Source organism: Cucumis melo, chromosome 12 (genome assembly GCF_025177605.1).
Source record: "Cucumis melo cultivar AY chromosome 12, USDA_Cmelo_AY_1.0, whole genome shotgun sequence".
NCBI lineage: Eukaryota > Viridiplantae > Streptophyta > Magnoliopsida > Cucurbitales > Cucurbitaceae > Cucumis > Cucumis melo.
The window spans coordinates 28,122,267-28,140,071 of NC_066868.1; the positions used below are offsets into that span (position 1 = coordinate 28,122,267).

The 17,805-nt window shown below is 34.9% G+C and overlaps 5 protein-coding genes across 11 annotated transcripts; 2 read left to right on the top strand and 3 right to left on the bottom strand.

Annotated features, from left to right (window-relative positions):
* LOC103484320 (protein REVEILLE 2-like) lies at positions 1-3,401 on the top strand. 2 transcript variants are annotated; one of them, XM_051080448.1, is made up of 8 exons: positions 62-219; positions 410-483; positions 786-944; positions 1,068-1,199; positions 1,289-1,400; positions 1,485-1,546; positions 1,736-2,164; positions 2,272-3,401. In XM_051080448.1, exons 4-8 carry the CDS (start codon positions 1,152-1,154, stop codon positions 2,971-2,973), a joined length of 1,353 nt encoding a protein of 450 aa, XP_050936405.1. In that variant the 5' UTR covers positions 62-219; positions 410-483; positions 786-944; positions 1,068-1,151; the 3' UTR covers positions 2,974-3,401. The 2 variants fall into 2 exon arrangements, with proteins under 2 accessions (XP_008439595.1, XP_050936405.1); XM_008441373.3 differs by lacking the exon at positions 786-944 and having other exon boundaries at positions 1-219.
* Positions 3,402-4,073: 672 nt separating this feature from the next.
* LOC103484245 (organelle RRM domain-containing protein 6, chloroplastic-like) lies at positions 4,074-6,960 on the bottom strand. Of its 3 annotated transcripts, none has more exons than XM_008441255.3 (4): positions 6,521-6,960; positions 6,349-6,417; positions 6,144-6,250; positions 4,074-4,331 (listed from the first exon to the last, which is right to left on the bottom strand). In XM_008441255.3, exons 1-4 carry the CDS (start codon positions 6,789-6,791, stop codon positions 4,248-4,250), a joined length of 531 nt encoding a protein of 176 aa, XP_008439477.2. In that variant the 5' UTR covers positions 6,792-6,960; the 3' UTR covers positions 4,074-4,247. The 3 variants fall into 3 exon arrangements, with proteins under 3 accessions (XP_008439477.2, XP_016901816.2, XP_050936406.1); XM_017046327.2 differs by having other exon boundaries at positions 4,074-4,651; positions 6,521-6,917; XM_051080449.1 differs by having other exon boundaries at positions 6,528-6,893.
* A 476-nt stretch (positions 6,961-7,436) lies between these two features.
* Positions 7,437-11,753, top strand: LOC103484141 (uncharacterized). Of its 4 annotated transcripts, none has more exons than XR_007816132.1 (9): positions 7,437-7,702; positions 7,792-7,890; positions 7,996-8,350; positions 8,730-8,864; positions 9,256-9,338; positions 10,306-10,411; positions 10,517-10,648; positions 10,847-10,926; positions 11,335-11,753. XR_007816132.1 is itself a non-coding variant. In XM_008441131.3 (7 exons), exons 1-7 carry the CDS (start codon positions 7,545-7,547, stop codon positions 10,592-10,594), a joined length of 1,014 nt encoding a protein of 337 aa, XP_008439353.1. In that variant the 5' UTR covers positions 7,438-7,544; the 3' UTR covers positions 10,595-10,950. The 4 variants fall into 4 exon arrangements, 1 of the variants encoding a protein (XP_008439353.1); XR_007816131.1 differs by having other exon boundaries at positions 11,339-11,753; XR_536687.3 differs by lacking the exon at positions 11,335-11,753 and having other exon boundaries at positions 10,847-10,950.
* LOC103484068 (NAC domain-containing protein 54) lies at positions 11,009-14,469 on the bottom strand. Its single transcript, XM_008441020.3, has 3 exons — positions 14,131-14,469; positions 13,754-14,031; positions 11,009-11,632 (listed from the first exon to the last, which is right to left on the bottom strand). Exons 1-3 carry the CDS (start codon positions 14,285-14,287, stop codon positions 11,321-11,323), a joined length of 747 nt encoding a protein of 248 aa, XP_008439242.1. The 5' UTR covers positions 14,288-14,469; the 3' UTR covers positions 11,009-11,320.
* Positions 14,470-15,125: 656 nt separating this feature from the next.
* On the bottom strand, positions 15,126-16,281 carry LOC103483978 (putative pectate lyase 2). Its single transcript, XM_008440898.3, has 3 exons — positions 15,662-16,281; positions 15,435-15,564; positions 15,126-15,350 (listed from the first exon to the last, which is right to left on the bottom strand). Exons 1-3 carry the CDS (start codon positions 16,264-16,266, stop codon positions 15,126-15,128), a joined length of 960 nt encoding a protein of 319 aa, XP_008439120.2. The 5' UTR covers positions 16,267-16,281.
* Positions 16,282-17,805: the final 1,524 nt, after the last annotated feature.

Here is a 17,805-nt window from a genome sequence, read left to right on the forward strand (position 1 = left end):
TTCCTTCTTCTTCTCTTTTCTTTTTATTATGCCTTCTTTCTCTATTCCCATCTCCTCTACTGCTCTCTCCATTCTTCTTCTTCTTCTTCTTCTTCTTCTTCTTCTTCGCCTTTCCTTCCCTCTTTTACTTACTACTCCCTTTCTCAATCTCACCTTCCATTCTTCTTCTTCTTCTTCTTCTCCGCACAATCCATCCATTATTCCCAATCCACTTACCAGGTTTGTTCTTTCTACTCTTTAACTCTTTTTTCTTTTTTAATTCCTCCCTCTTCTCTGGGTTTCTTACTTCAATCTTCCCTTTCTTTTCATGTTTCCATCATGTCTTTCCTCTTTACCGACCTTCAATTTTGATAACTAATTCAGGAAGTGGTAATTATGTCCTAAAACATCATTTTTGTTTTAATTTCAGGCCCTTTTGGTGGACTTTGACTCCGAGATTGAACTTCCTCCCCGATTTTGTTGCAAGCGCTGATGGGTGTCCAGGTAAAAATCCTACACACTGCTTCTTCCCCAAGCTCCTTGTGGTTTTCCATGGACTTTTTCTCTGGCAGACTTGATTGATTTGTAGGACTAGGAGCGTCCATCTGTTTAGATTTTGAGTACCTAATTCATTTATGTTCTTTACTACCCAAATCTCACTTGATGATTTTTTTTCTTCTAATCTCTTTGCCACTTTACTGACCTAACTCCTGTTGCCCTGTCCTTTACTAAAGTAATTGACTACAAAGTGGAGCCAAAATCTTGTCCTTTTACTCATTTGGTTCTGATTTTTTTTATTGCTCCAGTCGTATTGGGTGCCACCAATAGATCCTCATGTAATTTATAAGATTCCTTCTTTGTTGGTGGATTCGACTCATAAAGTTAACCTTTTCCCCTTCTTCTGCACTTTGTGCTGCTGAGTACCCCTGCAGACGGCGCTTTTATTTTACTGCTAAGCATATTGGGTAATGCAATGCACTGTTGCAAGGGTTGAAATGGGTTGCTATTAGGCTGTTAGTTGGAATTCTAGAGTTATTAGGTCCGATTTCTTGTGCGCTCTAAAGTTTTTACTTCGATATGGAATGTAGGAAAAAAATGAAGGCACGCTGTCAAACGGCTCAATTGCAGCTAATAATTGCCTTTCCAATGATGGAGCACAATTAGATCCACTGATGCGAGTTAGCTCCCTATCCTCCTATGGCAATGAAAATGCATTGAAGGTGACAAAATTTAATTCTATTCACTTCTCCTTTTTCTTTTCTGAAAGGGTTATGCTTTGAATTGAAATGGAATTCTTATGCATGAACAGGTTAGGAAGCCCTACACTATTTCAAAACAAAGGGAAAAATGGACAGAGGAAGAGCATCAAAGATTTCTCGAAGCTCTGAAACTCTACGGTCGTGGCTGGCGTCAGATCAAAGGTAAGGCAGTTTGAAATCAATTGTATGAATCTGGTATTTGCAATACCCAAACCGTCATTTAGTGCTACCTTGATCTTCCTGCAGAACATGTAGGCACCAAAACTGCTGTTCAGATCCGAAGCCATGCTCAGAAATTCTTCTCTAAGGTCAAAAATGCCTTTTGTTTTAGTACCCAAAAATATATTTATATAATCATTACCAAACAAGATATGAAGACAATGATAGTGGATGTTTTTACCATAATAGATTGCCACCAAACCTATTACGTAATTTTCTTACATACGTTTTGAACGACCATTCTTGCCTGAAATTTTATGTTGTCTTTTGTGTTTCAGGTGGTGCGAGAGTCGAGTGGAAGCAATGAGAGCTCCATTAACCCAATTGAGATTCCTCCACCTCGACCAAAAAGGAAGCCACTGCATCCTTACCCTCGTAAAGCAGTCGATTCTCTTAAGGCAATATCAGTTGCAAGAGAATCAGAGAGGTCTCCATCCCCAAACCTATCACTTGCTGAAAAAGAGACCCACTCTCCTACCTCTGTACTGACTGCATTTAGTTCGGATGATCAAATTTCTGCGGTTTCGGAGCAACATAATAGATGCCCATCGCCAATTTCACAAGCTGTTGACATGCAGCCAACTAGATTATCTCCTGTTAGGAAGGGGGAGCTGTACCTTCCATCAAAATCAAATGTTGGGGAAGAAAAAGGAATGTTGTCGCTCGAATCAACCTCAGGGCAGTTTCCAGAAGACTTTTTAACTCTGGTAATTTGAAATGCTTTTTTAATCTTGCACTTTATTTCCTCTATGTACTTGACTGAATGTCTAGGACCTGACTTTTTTATCTGTTTATCTCGTGCCTAATCATTCAGAAATTCAAGCCAGGATCAGCAAGTAAGAAAGTGGATAACAAGTTACATTCTCCTGTTAAAAGCATAAAGCTTTTTGGAAGGACAGTAATGGTAACTAATGACAAACAACCATCCCTTCTTGATTTTGAAGTCACTGAAACCTTGACATTTGAAGGTGACAGTAAGAGGGAGTGTAAAGTGTCTGCTGAGAATTCTGTTGAGATGCTACCGTCAAAACATATGGATGTAAGTTTAGCTCTTGGAATGGATAACAACGGTGATTTGAATATGCCGCCTGGTGGAGCACCTACACTAACCTTAGGGAATCAGGACAAAAGTGTACCTTATGTTAAGGCCTTTCCTAATGCACCTCAAACTTGTTGGTCTTTGTATCAAAATGTGCCATATTTTTATCTTGCTCCTTCTGATCAAACTTCAACTGGAACATCTACTGACCATATTATGGAAGAAAGGATCCAAAATGACAATTCCCAGGAGAGTTCTTTTGCGGATTCATGTTCTGGCTCCCCCAGAAAGGATAAAAATGAAACCCAGAGCCCAGAAGTAGAATGTCAAGAGCCTTGTTTGGTAGGAAGAGGTAATGCAAATGAGAGTAAGAAGGGGTTCGTGCCTTACAAGAGATGCTTGGCTCAGAGAGATACAAGCTCTGCGCTGATCGTTTCGGAAGAGAGAGAGAGCCGGAGAGCTCGAGTTTGCTCATAACCCAACTTCTGCAAAATCGTAGTGGAATTGGTCGGCAAGGTCCATAAGAAGCAAATAACCACGATGCTCTGACATGGGTTTCTGAGTTCTCTCTCTTTTTCTTTGAGATGAAAAAATGGAGGCCTGATTTGTAGCATATCACATCTAAAGTAAACAAACAGAAGGATCGAGGTTTGATTTAACATTGGGGGGGGGGGGGGGGTATTTGAGTGACAATTATTCATTCTGTAAAGCAGAAGGATGTTGCTCCATGACTTTTAACATATTTGCAAATGTTATTTTTGGAGGTTTTTCTTTCTAATTCTTATCTTCATAATGGAAAAGTTAAATTTCTAGGCGAATAGAGCTTGTAAGAGAGATACAATTAATCTTAACCTATCTTTGAACAAACTAGTTCAATTTGAAGACCAAAATGTTTAACTATCAAATACTTAATCTTCCTGAAGGTGAAGAATGACGAGCAAAACTGCGACAAGTGAATCCTCCTTTCCAGCATTTAATCAGTGGCCATCTTGAACACTCGTCTCAATATTAGTTTGTTAACATCTGTTCTCTCATCTAGAGTAATATAACTCAAAATACAGATCCGAAGTGATGGGAAAATTCCCCCTTTATTCTCCAACACCTTGACCACAACATTTGTCATTAGAAAGTCAATATCATTAATTATCAGTTTTAATGTGCAGTACACTGATGGTTCATGAACAACCAAGTACAAAATCTGAGGAAACTTATTTGTTTAAATAGACTTCAAAATTCTATAGGTGCCTGTGATTCCGAGGGAATCGTTGACTTTAATTATATCTTTGTCCCTAAAGACAGAATTCAGCACGGACGGAACAGGAAGGGGCCCTTCTTGTTTGTTCGAACTATGTCCCACACTCTCCCTCACGGGTACATGTCCGGTATCAATCAACACGCCTAAAAGTCCTCTTACTATTTCTAAAGAACTGCGCTTCTCATGATTTAAGCATTCACATATACGTGTTACAACCTGTGAACCTTGACCATAAACTTTGCCTCAGAAGTTCATGTTTGGTTAGGTTATCCAATTTACCAATTCCTCGATATTAATATCATTTAATTTCAAGACAGAACACTGCTCTTAAATACACTTTGACTATATTATAACCATACAATCAGACCAAGCTTTCGAAAACCAATAACAATGCAGAGCGCAACCATTAGTTATATATATCCCTAAAATATGTTACAGCTCTCATAAAAATGAATCTGAACTTTAGAGTACAATGATGCCTATATACTAGCATGCATTAGCTAGAGTTTTCTTTAAGGCCTTGGCGTAGCTCCGATCTGGATTTTGCAATTTCCACAAAAATCACCCTGCCATCCAGAAACTAAACCAAAGTTTCCCCTATTAGTTCATGATGCTGCTGTACTTGAAAATTACATGCACTAAAAAAGATAAGACAACAAGATCACAAGATCATCATAGATTCCCTTTTCATTTTATTTATTAGAAATAAATAAAAATAAAAATCTCCTATAATTGGTTGATATAAGATCAGATCCTCCCAGCTATAAGCTTGATTTCAAAAGTACCCTTTTTCTCTTTTGGTAGCATCGAATTTTATCCATGGAATCTGAGAAGAGAATATCATATCAATTCATGCTTCCCGATGAGAAGAGGTGGGGAGGGTATATCCATCGAATAAACCTGGGAATAAGTTCTTTGACCGTTAACTTCGACAAACGTAGTTGTCACTATAAGTTGGAGGAAACCTCGAGGCCGAAAAGTGCCTTTATATTTAACAGTGGTACTATGCACTCTGATACACAAATTTTTAGCTATAAACGCGAATATATTGAGTATAGTGTGATTTGCGTTTGAAATTTTAATTACAAATAAATCCTTTCATATAACAAGTTCATTGAACAGGGATCGTTCTAGGACAAGTCAAGCCATAAATTAGGGTTTAACCATCTCTAATTAATTCTCTTCCAAGTCCATATTAAATTGTAATGAATTTTATTATAATCAGTTACGTGGAGCATGCCGAATATTCAAGAAACATTTGATATTTTGGTTGCAGTATTTGATAGGCCCCCTAGGTCTCCCCCCGTAGTTTACTTATAATACGAAGGGCAAAGGCGAGAATGACCACCAATGGTATTGAGTTGGAATCACTTTCAGAAAGATGAAAATTTACCCAAAAACATATTTCAAAATTTTCTTAGTATGTAGTCAAATGATAAAAATCGTTGAGAAATTTTAAAAACACTAATGTTATGCTTCAAACACTTTTGTTCTTGGCCGTAGTTGGAACTAGTTAGATCCGATGGTAAGTGATCGCAAATATGAAAGCTTTAAGGAGGAAAGGATGAGGGAGGGAATTAGTAACTGTCTGCTGGTGAGTTTCACTTGGCTCAGGAGACAGGGGAGAAGGCAATGCCTATTCAATATTTAGATCATTTACAAAGCTCAAGTGAGTTCCATCCAAGGTTTTGTATGTAGTAAAATAGAAATTGCGAGGGCAGCTTTAGTTAATCGGCTTTGTTCCTCCTAACAATGTTAATCTAACCATGACAAGTAGTCTATCTGCTGATATACACGTGCACCGATGCAATAAAACAAAGTTATGAATACCTCATGCTTATATCAACACTCAGCTATTAACCGTCTGTTGAAGTTCATTTTTTCCGTTTGAAGGTATAACAGTTATAATGTCCCGCAGCTCGGAAAGGAAGAAATGATTAAGAATAACTGGATCTGGATGGACGCTATTTTATGTCCTCTAAATACGACTTTAAATCTATCGCATCCAGCTTTTCCTTTCTAGATATCTATGCCCTAGCTAAAATTACAGAGAAATTCAAGGTTTATGGTCCCTTTGTGTAAAGCCTAAACTGTCTTCAGCTAAAGGAATTAAACCTCGCAAGTTCTGGAGTAGATTATAGTTATTTAGAGTCCTAATAGATGGATTTATCGTCTTCACCCAGAGATGCTGAGTAAATCAGATATAATTCAAGACGGCTAGTCGTATGCATTACAAAATCATAGTGAGTGAGAAATGGGCATTTTAAGTGGATTTTGGCGATTGAGAGGATAATGCATAACACAGAAGAAAGCAATATGCATCATGAAAACTATACTCATCTGGAAGAAATTAGACAGAGCATCAATTGCAAAGATAGAGCACGTAAATTACCTTGCCGTGCATTCCTTCGATAGCTTTTTGAGACTCCTCTTCTGAAGCATAACGGAGGAAGGCAAATCCTCTTGGTCTATTGGCTACTCTATCCATCACCAGATTGACTGAATTTAACAACAAATGATAATAGTTAGGGCCAGATATCGACAATTGAGTCAAAATTGAACGTTCAGAATGCACAAGAAAACTACTAGTCAACGACCTTCTACAAGTTGGCCAAAGCTTTTGAAAGCATTTCGCAAGCTCTCTTCAGTGGTCCGGAATGAAAGTCCTGCACAGATGAAGTTGGAATGATTCAAGCAATCCAAATTGTCTCCACATACACAGTTAGCCAAATTATGCCTAAATAGACAACTGAGAGAAAGAAAATCAACCACTGACGTAGAGTCTGGTTGAAGGCGAGTATCTTCTGGGAGAAGGTGAAGAAGAGACACATGCCACTGAAAAGAGCGGTGACTCTGAAATTGATTGAGTCTTCCTCGCAGAGAAGAAGGGGAGTGGCGTAGAACTGTAAGCCAATTTGGATTGAAAGCTTTGAAATCGCATATGCGTCTCGGTTGAACGGATATTGTTGTGATGAGTAGTCTGAAGCTGAAAGAAGGGTTTTGGAGCAGCTGTGACCGTGAAAGACAAGCCGGCGGTCATTTTCGTCTTCTCCGGCGTTTCACCCGAAAGCCGCTATAACAGTTTGATTTCGAGGAATTCGCAATCCGTAATAATCATAGGGGAGTCTACCTCTTTTTTCTCAGAGTCCATATCTCCACAACGGCACCGTATCACAGTAACAAATTATAAGTTTTTTCCTTTTTTTTTTTTTTTTTTTTTTTTTTTTTTTTAATTTTCACTCATAATTATGGCTAATTTTTGTACAAATCTTTGGTACTTAGCCTTCTCATTGTGAAATTTGAAATCATTTTATCTCAAATATATCCAAGAGAAAAAAAACACTAACATATAGTAAAGTATATGTTCTCACTAGAAAAGTCTAAAGTGTGAATCCTCATTCCACACATAGTTGGAAAAAATTGAAACTGATGTTTTTTAAAGGAAAAATTAAGACTAATATAAAAATTTATAGAAAGCAGGTGATCTAAATTTGGATGTTGTGGATTAAAATAGGAATCCTAAGATAGAAGGACAAATTATTTCGTTACTATAATATTCATAATAATAAAATATAATATAAGACAAAAAGAAAAGAAAAAAAAACAAGTAGTGAGTTGACATAAAATTAGTAGATAGAATGTGCAACTTTTTTTAATATATATATATATATATATTTGAAGCTCAACTTTTGTTAAAATATTTAAAAGATTTAGGGGAGGAGTTTAAGATTATCTTTAGATTTAGATTTTGGTTTGATGAAGTGAAAGTTGTGGGTTTAACTTCCCTTCCGTCATGAATTCGGTAACCAAGAAATCTACGGCGGTGCTTTATCACTATCCATGTCCCGACGGCGCTTTCGCCGCTCTGGCAGCTCATCTCTACTTCTCCACCGCTTCTAAACATCAATCATCTCCTCTATTTTTCCCCAATACTGTATACAATCCCCTCAGGTCAGCATTTTTTAATCACTTCATTTACATTTACCTTCCACCATCTTTCTTAAAACTCTAAACTTCAGCTTTGATTTCTTTTCTTTCAGACCCGACCAGCTTCCCCTCCATCAAATTGCCGACGTTTACCTTTTGGACTTTGTGGGTCCTTCTGGATTTGTTCAGGACATCTCTTCTAAAGTTAACAGGTCTTTTGTGGTTTATATTATCAATGGAATTTTAAATTTTACTATGGTTGCTTGGAAATTGTGTCTGATATCTCTTTTTTTCTTCACTTCTTTTTATATGGTTAGAGTGATTATACTGGACCACCACAAGACGGCTCTTGAAAAGCTCACTCATGATTGTTCAATTGGTCAAAACGTGATTAAAGTTATTGATATTCAGAGAAGTGGAGCTACTATTGCTTTTGACTATTTCAAGCAAAAGCTTCTACAAGATGCTGTCACCAACTTTAATGTCGATGTTGGTTCTTCTTCCCATCACAAAGTGCTGAATGAATTTGAACGCATGAGGAAACTTTATGAATATATTGAGGATGGGGATCTTTGGAAGTGGAGTCTTCCAAATAGTAAAGCTCTAAGCAGCGGTTTGAAAGATTTGAATATTGAATTTGATGCTCTCTTGAATCCTAATTTATTTAATCAGGTGATTTCTCCAGTGTCATTGGGAGTTGTGTGAGATTGTTCTTGCTTGCTGATTTCCAAACTTGTTTGTCTCCTCATCAAGTATCTTCTTTGTGCTTGGTTGTTCCATGAAAATATTCATTTACTTAAACAATGCACCATGATGTTGAATAATCTTAATGGCTTCAAGGTAACATGGATGGTTTTACAGTTTATTTGATCGCTTATACGTAGCAAGATTGATTAGAAAGACACCAAGTTGCAAGAATGCATAGCTTTTCAAACTCTTGAGCAAATTAAATTACATCCTTCTCGTTTCTCTTGTAGAATGTCACCGTTCTCTTGGATGACTACAATATATCAATAGCACTGAAGATGATTAAGGATATGTGTTTTTGCAGTTACTATCTCTGGATATGGAGACTATGATTAGTCAAGGAATAGTGAGTTTATCTCACAAACAAAAATTAATAGACGATGTTCTGAATCAATCATATAGCATTATACTCGGTGGTGGAGTTTTTGGACGTTGTCTGGTATGTCCACTAGTCTCATTTTTGTTCTCTTTTATCCATCTTTCTAACTGAACCAAATTTTGAAACTAGATGTTACTCATCGTGTTGTATAGTTGTTATGTTGGCTTGGTTTTTTTTTTTTTTTTCAAATAGCTGTTATTAATTCAAGTAACTAAATGCTTTTAAGGTCTTTGGTCAGGACTCATGAGCTTCATTTTTACCAAATTTTTCTTTTCAAAATGGTCATATCTTCTTAATCAAATGAATAATCATTGATTTACAGTCCACGCTAGTTTTTGCCCATTAAATTACTTAATAGAATGGAGCTAAAAATTGGAAAATAATGAAGATTGAGAAATAGTCCAAAACAAAGAATCTTTTATATTCTCTAATTTTGCTTGTCCCCCAATAGGCTGTTGATGCAGATTCTATTTCAGAACTAAGAAGTGAATTAGGGCACCAATTGGCTACTAAGAGTCAAAACTTAAACTTAAGGTATGATTATTATTCTACTTATATACCTTTGGGATATTTGGGGTGAAAAGAACAAGAGAGTTTTTAGAGGTTTGGTCTGAGGTTTCATGTTTCTTTTTTGGCTTTGCTTTTGAAGTTTTTTTTCTTTTAATTATTTCCTTGGTAACATCTTACTGAGTTGGAAGCATTGCTTGTAGAAGACTTGTTGTTTGTTTTTGGCGGGCTTGTTTTTTTGTTTGCCTCTTGTATTTTTTCATTCTTTTTCAATGAAAGTTGTCTATTTCATAAAAAATCTTATCAAGAAAAAAAAAAAAAAGAGAGAGAGAAAGCTGCTTCTTATTTCTATATTTTTAAATAATTTTTTTTAATCTCATAGTCCTATGGACGTTTCCTATTTTGAGACAGATATAGTATGAATAGTTCTTTGGCCAAGAAAGTCGGTAGCTCTTCTTCTCTACTTTCTTTCCTTGTATTTTGTCTAGTATGATGGTATCTGCGCTGATCCCTTGAACTTTTTGCAACGTATTTTCTCCTTTTCTTCTTTTATTAGCTAGCTCCTGCTGTGTTCTTGTTAATTTTGTTGTAAAAAGGTTTCCTATCACGCTCTAAAGTTCTTGTTCATTGGGCTGACCTTCTATGTGTACCTTATTGATTGTTTGTATGAAAGCTTAGGTACCCCCCATTCCCAATAGGGTTGTTTTGCCTTAGTGGTTGTCCAGTAATTTGCAATCGTAACTTATAGAAGTTATACAACCTATTTGTAATCATAACTAAGACTGTCTGAAATGGCTTTTCAAGTACATAAAGATATACCTTTTATCACTTAAAAATACTTTCTTAAACACTTAAAACAGTCATTTTGAACAGGCTCTAGCTTCATTTAAATGATAGAGATGTTTAAAAAATTAACCCATCAATCCATCTTTCTCTCTGTCTTGAATTCTTGACAATTTGTCTGGTTTATTTTCATTCCCTTGTATTCTTGTAGAGGCATTGGGGCTGTTGTATACCGAGTCCCTGAACTTGGGAATGACCAGATGTTGAAAATAAGTCTTAGAAGTGTGAACGAAGAAGACACAACTCCCATCTCACAGGTTCAATGTTTCCTCTTATCTTTTGAAATCGAACATTAAGCCATTAATGAGCTGATAATCGCAATGGCTTTTTGAGATCTCAACCTCTTTGCTTCCATTTCTCAGGAATTTGGAGGTGGTGGCCATAGAAATGCAAGCTCCTTCATGTTAAGCTCTACAGAATTCCAGAAATGGAAGATTTGAATACACAGAAATAAGCAAAAGGGTGATTTCACGTGCGCTAATCTTTCATTGAAGGTAATGTTATATCCTTGGGACATATCAGCATTATGGAAGGTGAAATGAATAAGTTGTTATACTCTAAATTATGGAACGTGTGCTAAAGCTTGGAATAAATCTCAAGGATTTCATGTGGGTAGGATGTGAAATAGTGTTAATGGCTGAACTTATATGTGAAACGAACAAGTTGTCATGAACTAAATTCTATTTACACAGATTGATCTCGGCAGTGTTCGAGATGGGTGGTGGAGGATCTTGTGAAACTGGATAATGGCTTCTTGTCAACTTATCAATAAGTAAGTGTGTTTATTGCTTGTGGATATCATGGATAGCTTTAGAAAGTATATATATGATGTTTTTATTGAAGTAAGCCAGAGATGAGATAATTCACCAAGAAAAGGTGAAACCAAAATATATTCCATAGAGGTCTTGTTTCTACTTGATTAAATTTGACCCTACAGAAGTCACCAACCACACCCACAATCCAAAATACATAATCTACAGATGGAAATTGACAAATATCACCACCTTCTCCTCTGCTCTTTCTTCCCAATCCCATCAACTTGTATGTATATATGTATATATATGTAGAGAGAGAGAGAGATACACGTCATTCGTATAAATTATTATAATAAAGAAAAAATATAGGAACCATTAAATCTATAAAATTATTAGGAACCAATATGAGTTTCAATTGGTGAAAGTCAGGTGAGAGAGGTCGTCGAGGCCGATGGCTGATGAATTGGAAGCACACCATGCATCTTCTGTAATGAATTGCATCCATGAATCATCCTTTTCTTCTTCTTCCACACAAGAAGATGAAGCTGCCATCAGAATATCAGGTGATAGAGTTTCGTAATCATTGACTAAAGTTTGTGATGTTGAGTTTGAGTTCTCCATAAATGACAAGCTGCTGCTGCTGCTTTGCCCACCTACTAATAGCTCTTCCACTTCTGAACATATTCCATTTTTCTTGAATACTCTACACAAGGCGTAAGAATCCTGCAACCCAATAAACAAAACAAAAAAAAAACACTTGCAATTTTCATCTCCCTTCTGATTTGTCAGCTTTCTTTTCTTCTGCTTTATATTTTAAATTTCAGCTTTTGATTTTCTTTTTTCATTCACCAACTGTAAAGACTCAATCTGAACATAGTTCAATTGATAAATTTGATATCAAGAGAAGAGATGAGTGAAAAGAGAGGAATACAAGGAGAAATTGATGGCGAAAACTTTAGAAAGAGTAACAAAAACAAAACTCGTGGACAAAGAAAGATCCATTGGGTGATTTTAGTGATGGAATAAAGTGAAAAGTGAGAGACATCTTCTTACAACTAACAAAAAAAAGCAAATGATGGGGGACATTCTTCTTTTGCCTTTCTCTCTCTAGCTTCATTTTGGTAGATAATATATATTTTTTAAAATAACATGAGAGAATACAACTTTCATAATGGAATAGATCATCTAAAATGCTGGAAAGATGGAATATATTAAAATCAAATATAACAGGTGGTGTGTGTGTGTTTGTGTTTTAAACCATAGGGGATAGCACTTTTGTCTCATTTGCTATAAGAAAACAAAAGCCAAACTCAACTTTCTTTATGACTTGAAAGATCCTGGTACAAGTAAAGAATATGTATGCCACTCATTTCTTTTTATCATGCTTCCCTCTAAATGGACTTTCTTTTTTCTTTTCTTTTTTTTCAACTCTTCTTTCTACTCTCAAATTCTACTCAACATTATTACATTACAAATTGCATAAAAGAGAAAAGAATAACTGTCAGTAACTACCTTTCCATTTCTTTTAATTCCAGAGCAACTATAATCTATTTTATTTAGAACAATACAGAAAAGAAAATTCGTTATTGTTTTATTATTATTATTGGTGGACTGTTTGATTAGCAACTAGTTCTAGTTAAACAATATAGTTTTTAAAAAGAAAAATTCTTGTAAACAATGTATTTGGTAGATATTTGTGTTCATTTTGCTGTATTCAGAAACAACTCTTTTTAAGCATTATCATCTATATTATTTATTAGATTTTAAGTATAATAATAATAATGTTAAATTAAAAGTTGATTGCATTGAACTTTTATAATTGTGTTGTGTCTGTTTATCAGCTATTGTGTTTAATAATTTTTTTATTATTTTTTATTTTTTTGAAAATCTAACTAATGATCGTTCACTTCATGTTTAATTTTTTTAAAATTTATTTTCTGCTTCAGAAAAAACAAAACAAAACAAGAAAGCTACGTCTTTAAATAAAGACTATATTTGTATTTAAAATTTTTAATTGAAATAAAAATATACTTCATTTTTCAAAACCCAAATGGGGTTAACAAAAGGAATTTAAATTTTCAAGAGGTAAGTTATTTCTTAACCTAAATAGATGTCTTAACAAAATGTGAGATTTAAGTTTAGAGGGTTAATTAGTGAAACATGCATAAAACTATGAATTTATAGAGAGAACAAATAATTTCAAAAGTTTAGACAGAGTGTAGACACAATCCTAAAAGTTCAAAAGTCTTAGATATCAAAATGATTATTTAGCCTAAATGTAAAAAAAAAAAAAAAAAAAAAAAAAAAAAAAAAAAAAAAAAAAAAAAAAAAACATTTAAAAAAATGTTTGAACAATGTAGCCAAAAATATTAGAGAGAGGAGCATGCGTGCATGGGTCAGTAAAACGACAAACAGTAGGTTTAAAGTTTAAATGAGATCAGTGCGTTTTAAAGTTTAAAATGGTGGATGAGAGGGTGAAGAGAACATATAACACAACTTTGGTTGAAGTCCTTTGATTCAAACACCGTAGAGTAGAGTTTTGGGTTTGGCTTTAGGAACTTAGAAGAATACGATGTAACCCAAACTTTATGGAGCTTTCTTATATCCCCCAACAATGCAAAAGATACAAATTGACGACCCAAAAAAAAGAAAAAAAAAACTTTGTCAAAGTTCTCTCCTCTTCCCTTCTGATGGCAGCTCATGTTCTTTTAAATCCCAATCATAAAAATTATAAAGAAGAGAATATGATCGCAAAGAAATAAAAATCAAAAGAAAAAGAAAAAAATACAAAGAATGTGGAATGATTGTGGATGGGAAAAAGAAATTAAAGGAAAAAAAGAATACCTGAATCCCAGAGCTGTCTTCACAATCCTTGTCATCGAGGCGATATTCATGCATGACCCAGTCGGTCCTAATCCCTTGAGGGGCTCGACCTCTGTAGTAAACAAGCGTCTTCTTCATCCCAATGGCTCGGTTTTGTGAACTCACTCTCCTGTCTTTTCCGGTGGATTTCCAGTACCCTGCTCTTGTGGCTCTGTTTGTTCTGAACCCATTTGGATATTTTCTGTCTCTTGGCCCAAAGAAATACCATTCTGGATCTCTACTTGGAAGAAACGACTTTTCTACAAATATAATTTCATTTCCCCAAATATCTATCAGGAATTAATTAAAATGTGTAACTAAAATGGGAAATTCATTGATTGATTGATTAACTAATTAACCTGATAATTCCCAGGGCTCGCATTTGTAGAGATCCACTTCAGGAATGATATCAAGCTCGATTTCCTGACCACTGATCTTCCTCTTGAGATAGTAATTGACGAGCTCTTCGTCGGTGGGATGGAACCTGAACCCTGGAGGCAACCCTACTGGTGCCATTTCTTGATCTTCTTTAATTTCCAATTCTTTTCCCACTTCCACATTTTCCCCGATATATATACAAAAAACTCCATCCCCTCCTTCTAATTCCTCTTCTTTAGGGATCCTTTTCTTTTTTCTTTTCTTTTCCTTTCTTTTTCTCTTTTCCAGATTCTTGGACAAACGTTTCTTACAAGCCCTTTACTTCTTAACTTCACACACCTCACTCACACACACACACACACACTCACATACACACACACATACACACTCTCTCTCTCTCTCTCTCTCTCTTTTTCTCTTTCTTTCTTCTTACAACTAATACGTATTCTCCAAGTTCTTCTCCCAGGACGCTACTAATTAAATATTTCTTGTTTATTTTCTTTCCTTTTAATTCACCATATTTAGAAATGTCGGTACTTAATTAATTCCTTCTTTGATATTCCTTTCGATCCTTAAATAAAGGCTCTTTCTTTAAGTGTGTTCATCAATTTTTCCCTTTCTCCTTCTTAATTAAGTGTGCCTTTGAATATCACTAATCATTTCTTGGTTACATTACATCTCTCATCTCTCTGTTATATCCATTATCATACACACATTATATATAATATATATTCATATCAATTAATAAATTTGGTATACATCAGAGATCGGGTGGATATTGTCCCATGCATCCTTAGTCTTTTGTTAACTTAACTGGGAAATGAAACTGCGTTGCTTTGTTATTATTATATACTAATAACAAAAAGTAGTGATAATCAAAATATTCTCTTTATTTCTAGTGGATATATCAAAATATTCGATGAGACCCATTTATTTAAAAATCAACAACTATAAGGTTATGAGTAGAGACATATAATCAGCATTTTGAATTTGATGTGCAGCGCAATGCCCCGGAGGAGCTTGTCAATGCTCTGATCCACTTAGCATCTGCCACTGGAAACCGCTGTTGGGGGTTGTAATTTGGCTTTACTCTTCCTCTCCCCACTCCAATTTCTGTAAACAATGCTCCGTTTTCAAATACGTCTCTCACTGAGTGAAACTTCCATTTTGCCTCCTCTACATTCCCAGTGCTCCATATGACCTGCCATTAACGAAAGAATAAAATCAAATACTATATATTAAATTTATTTATAAAATATAATTCAAACTCTATTATTGTCTTTACCTGTTTTGACTTTGATGCGATGAAAAGGTTGGCTTCACTCTTCACGCTTGGATTCATGCTCCCTCCAATTGCGTATTGCGTCCAACCTTGGTATAAATTATTTGCCACGTGTGCATACCCATATCGAATCCTACACATATGGTTAACCTAAAAAATATTAATATCCTAAAACGCTTAGGAATATTGTTTTTAATTAATTAATTTCATAATAATATAAATAAATTTACCTGGGCATTCTTTGGTTACAATTTGGTCCAAAATGGTTATAGACGACAGTGACTTTCATGTTCCGATCTCGAACATAACCATCATCATGACCAAGAAGAATAACCTTGTCTTGGTCCCGGAACCAATTGTTGGAAATGGTGATGTCAGTGGACCCACGGGTGACGTCAAGCAACCCATCCTCGCACCGGTACAGCGTGTTGTGGTCAATCCAAACATTCGAGGCCGTTACTAAACGGATCGCATCTCCGTCAACGTGTCCAAGTGAAATTACCTTAGAATTGGGGCCCATGACTTCTCCCGCCGCCTGAGACCTGCAGTGGTGGATGATAAGGCCGTGGATTATAATGTTGGTGGCTCTGAGCACCATCAGACAGGCGTTTCCGGTGATGTGGACGGTGGCACCTCGGCCGTCGATGGCCGTAAAGCTGCTGATTAGAAGAGGCTTCTGAAGCACAATGTGCATGTCTTTTTGGAATGTGATCCAGACTTTGTGTTTGATCATTGTGGCGCCGTATCTGAGAGTACCTGGACGTGGGTTTATAGGGTCATCGCTTGGGTCAGTGACTTGGTAATGTATGAGATTTCTTCCCATGTTGTTGGTCATTTTTCCGGCGAAACCAACTGAACAAGCGGCGAGTTGTTGTCTGTTTCTTCTCCAGTATGGGTTTGATCTCCAGCATCTATCAATGGCGTTCATGCTTAAGCCATGGGCTTCTGAAGAAGAAACTACATTAGAGATCAGAAAAATGAAGGAAATGAGAGACAGAACAGAGAGTTGTTGAGTAATGGTCATTTTTTGGCTTTGATTAAATATTGTTTTTGTTGGTCTTAACACTTTTGAGAGGGTTTGGTTTTTATATGTATGAATAATTTCTGAAGAGAGAGGGGAGGAGTTACTGAGTTTGTGTTGTTTTTTTTTTTTTTTTTTCCTTAAGCTTTTTCACATGAACTTTGGTTTTAAATGCAAGTGGGGAGTTGCATTAATTTATATGAAACTGCTTATTTTCAATATTTCCATGTTCTAATTTCTAAAACGATCAACTTCATTGATTTCCTTGTTTAATTTCTTTAACTGATCGATGTCGTCGTCTGTTCTTTTTTAAATTTGAATTTGATCTTAATGGAATGAAGGAATGAGATCTAACTCCCCATCCATAAATTCACTTTACCATGCATTAAGTTTTGTATAAACCAAATGTTAATCCAAAATTGATGGTAATAATATTAACATTTTTGTATCCTTGAATATATAGGTGCATGTTATCGTGAACTCGATCGACGGTTATGGAATAAAGAAATAGTTGATAAATTGACTCTCACTAATATTTAAATCAAGTTTCTTCGTAGATTCTTGTTCTTTCATGAAAACGAAGTTAGTTAATAGTTTTCAATAAAAACTAATGACAATAATATCCTTTTAACATTTTTCTAAACAAAAGATATTCTTAAAACCTTTGAAGTCATATTTGTTTTTGAAAACAAAATGAAAGAGTTTGGGATTATATGTTTTAGCATTTTTGTTTAAAAAAAAAAAGATTACAATAGTGTATTGAACTCAACCTCTTGTGAATAGTACTCATTACAATATTTAGGTAAACTTACCTTGACCATTAATGTATCATAAATAAAGTTATTTTTTTAAAACAAAAATTGTTTGGAAAAATAATTGAATTCATTATTTTGTCGTTATACGTAATTAAGACGTTAGAATTAAGTTATCTTTTCTAGATATTTATATTATAAACGTGAAAAAAAAAAAACGTTGTTGGTTTAATTATTCACCCGAAGTTTCTAACTTAAATAATATATACACACCCATAAGTTTACTCTAAAGTGTGGAAAATTATTATGGACGACAAAAAAGAAAAAAAAAAAACTATTTATAAAATATAATAAAAAAAAAAAACTCAAAATACCTATATAAAAATGGCTGAATTTTGGTATATTTAATTTTATAAATAAATTTTAATATTTTGCTATTTTAAAAAATAAAGTATTAATATATTTGATTTTTTTCCATAAATTGTCCTAGTCTACATTTGTATAGATAAATTTACACTTACTCAACAATACAGATTACTTAAATCCAACCATACTTCCAAAATCTACTTAAAATTAAAAGGTATTTCGAAAAAATTTCAAT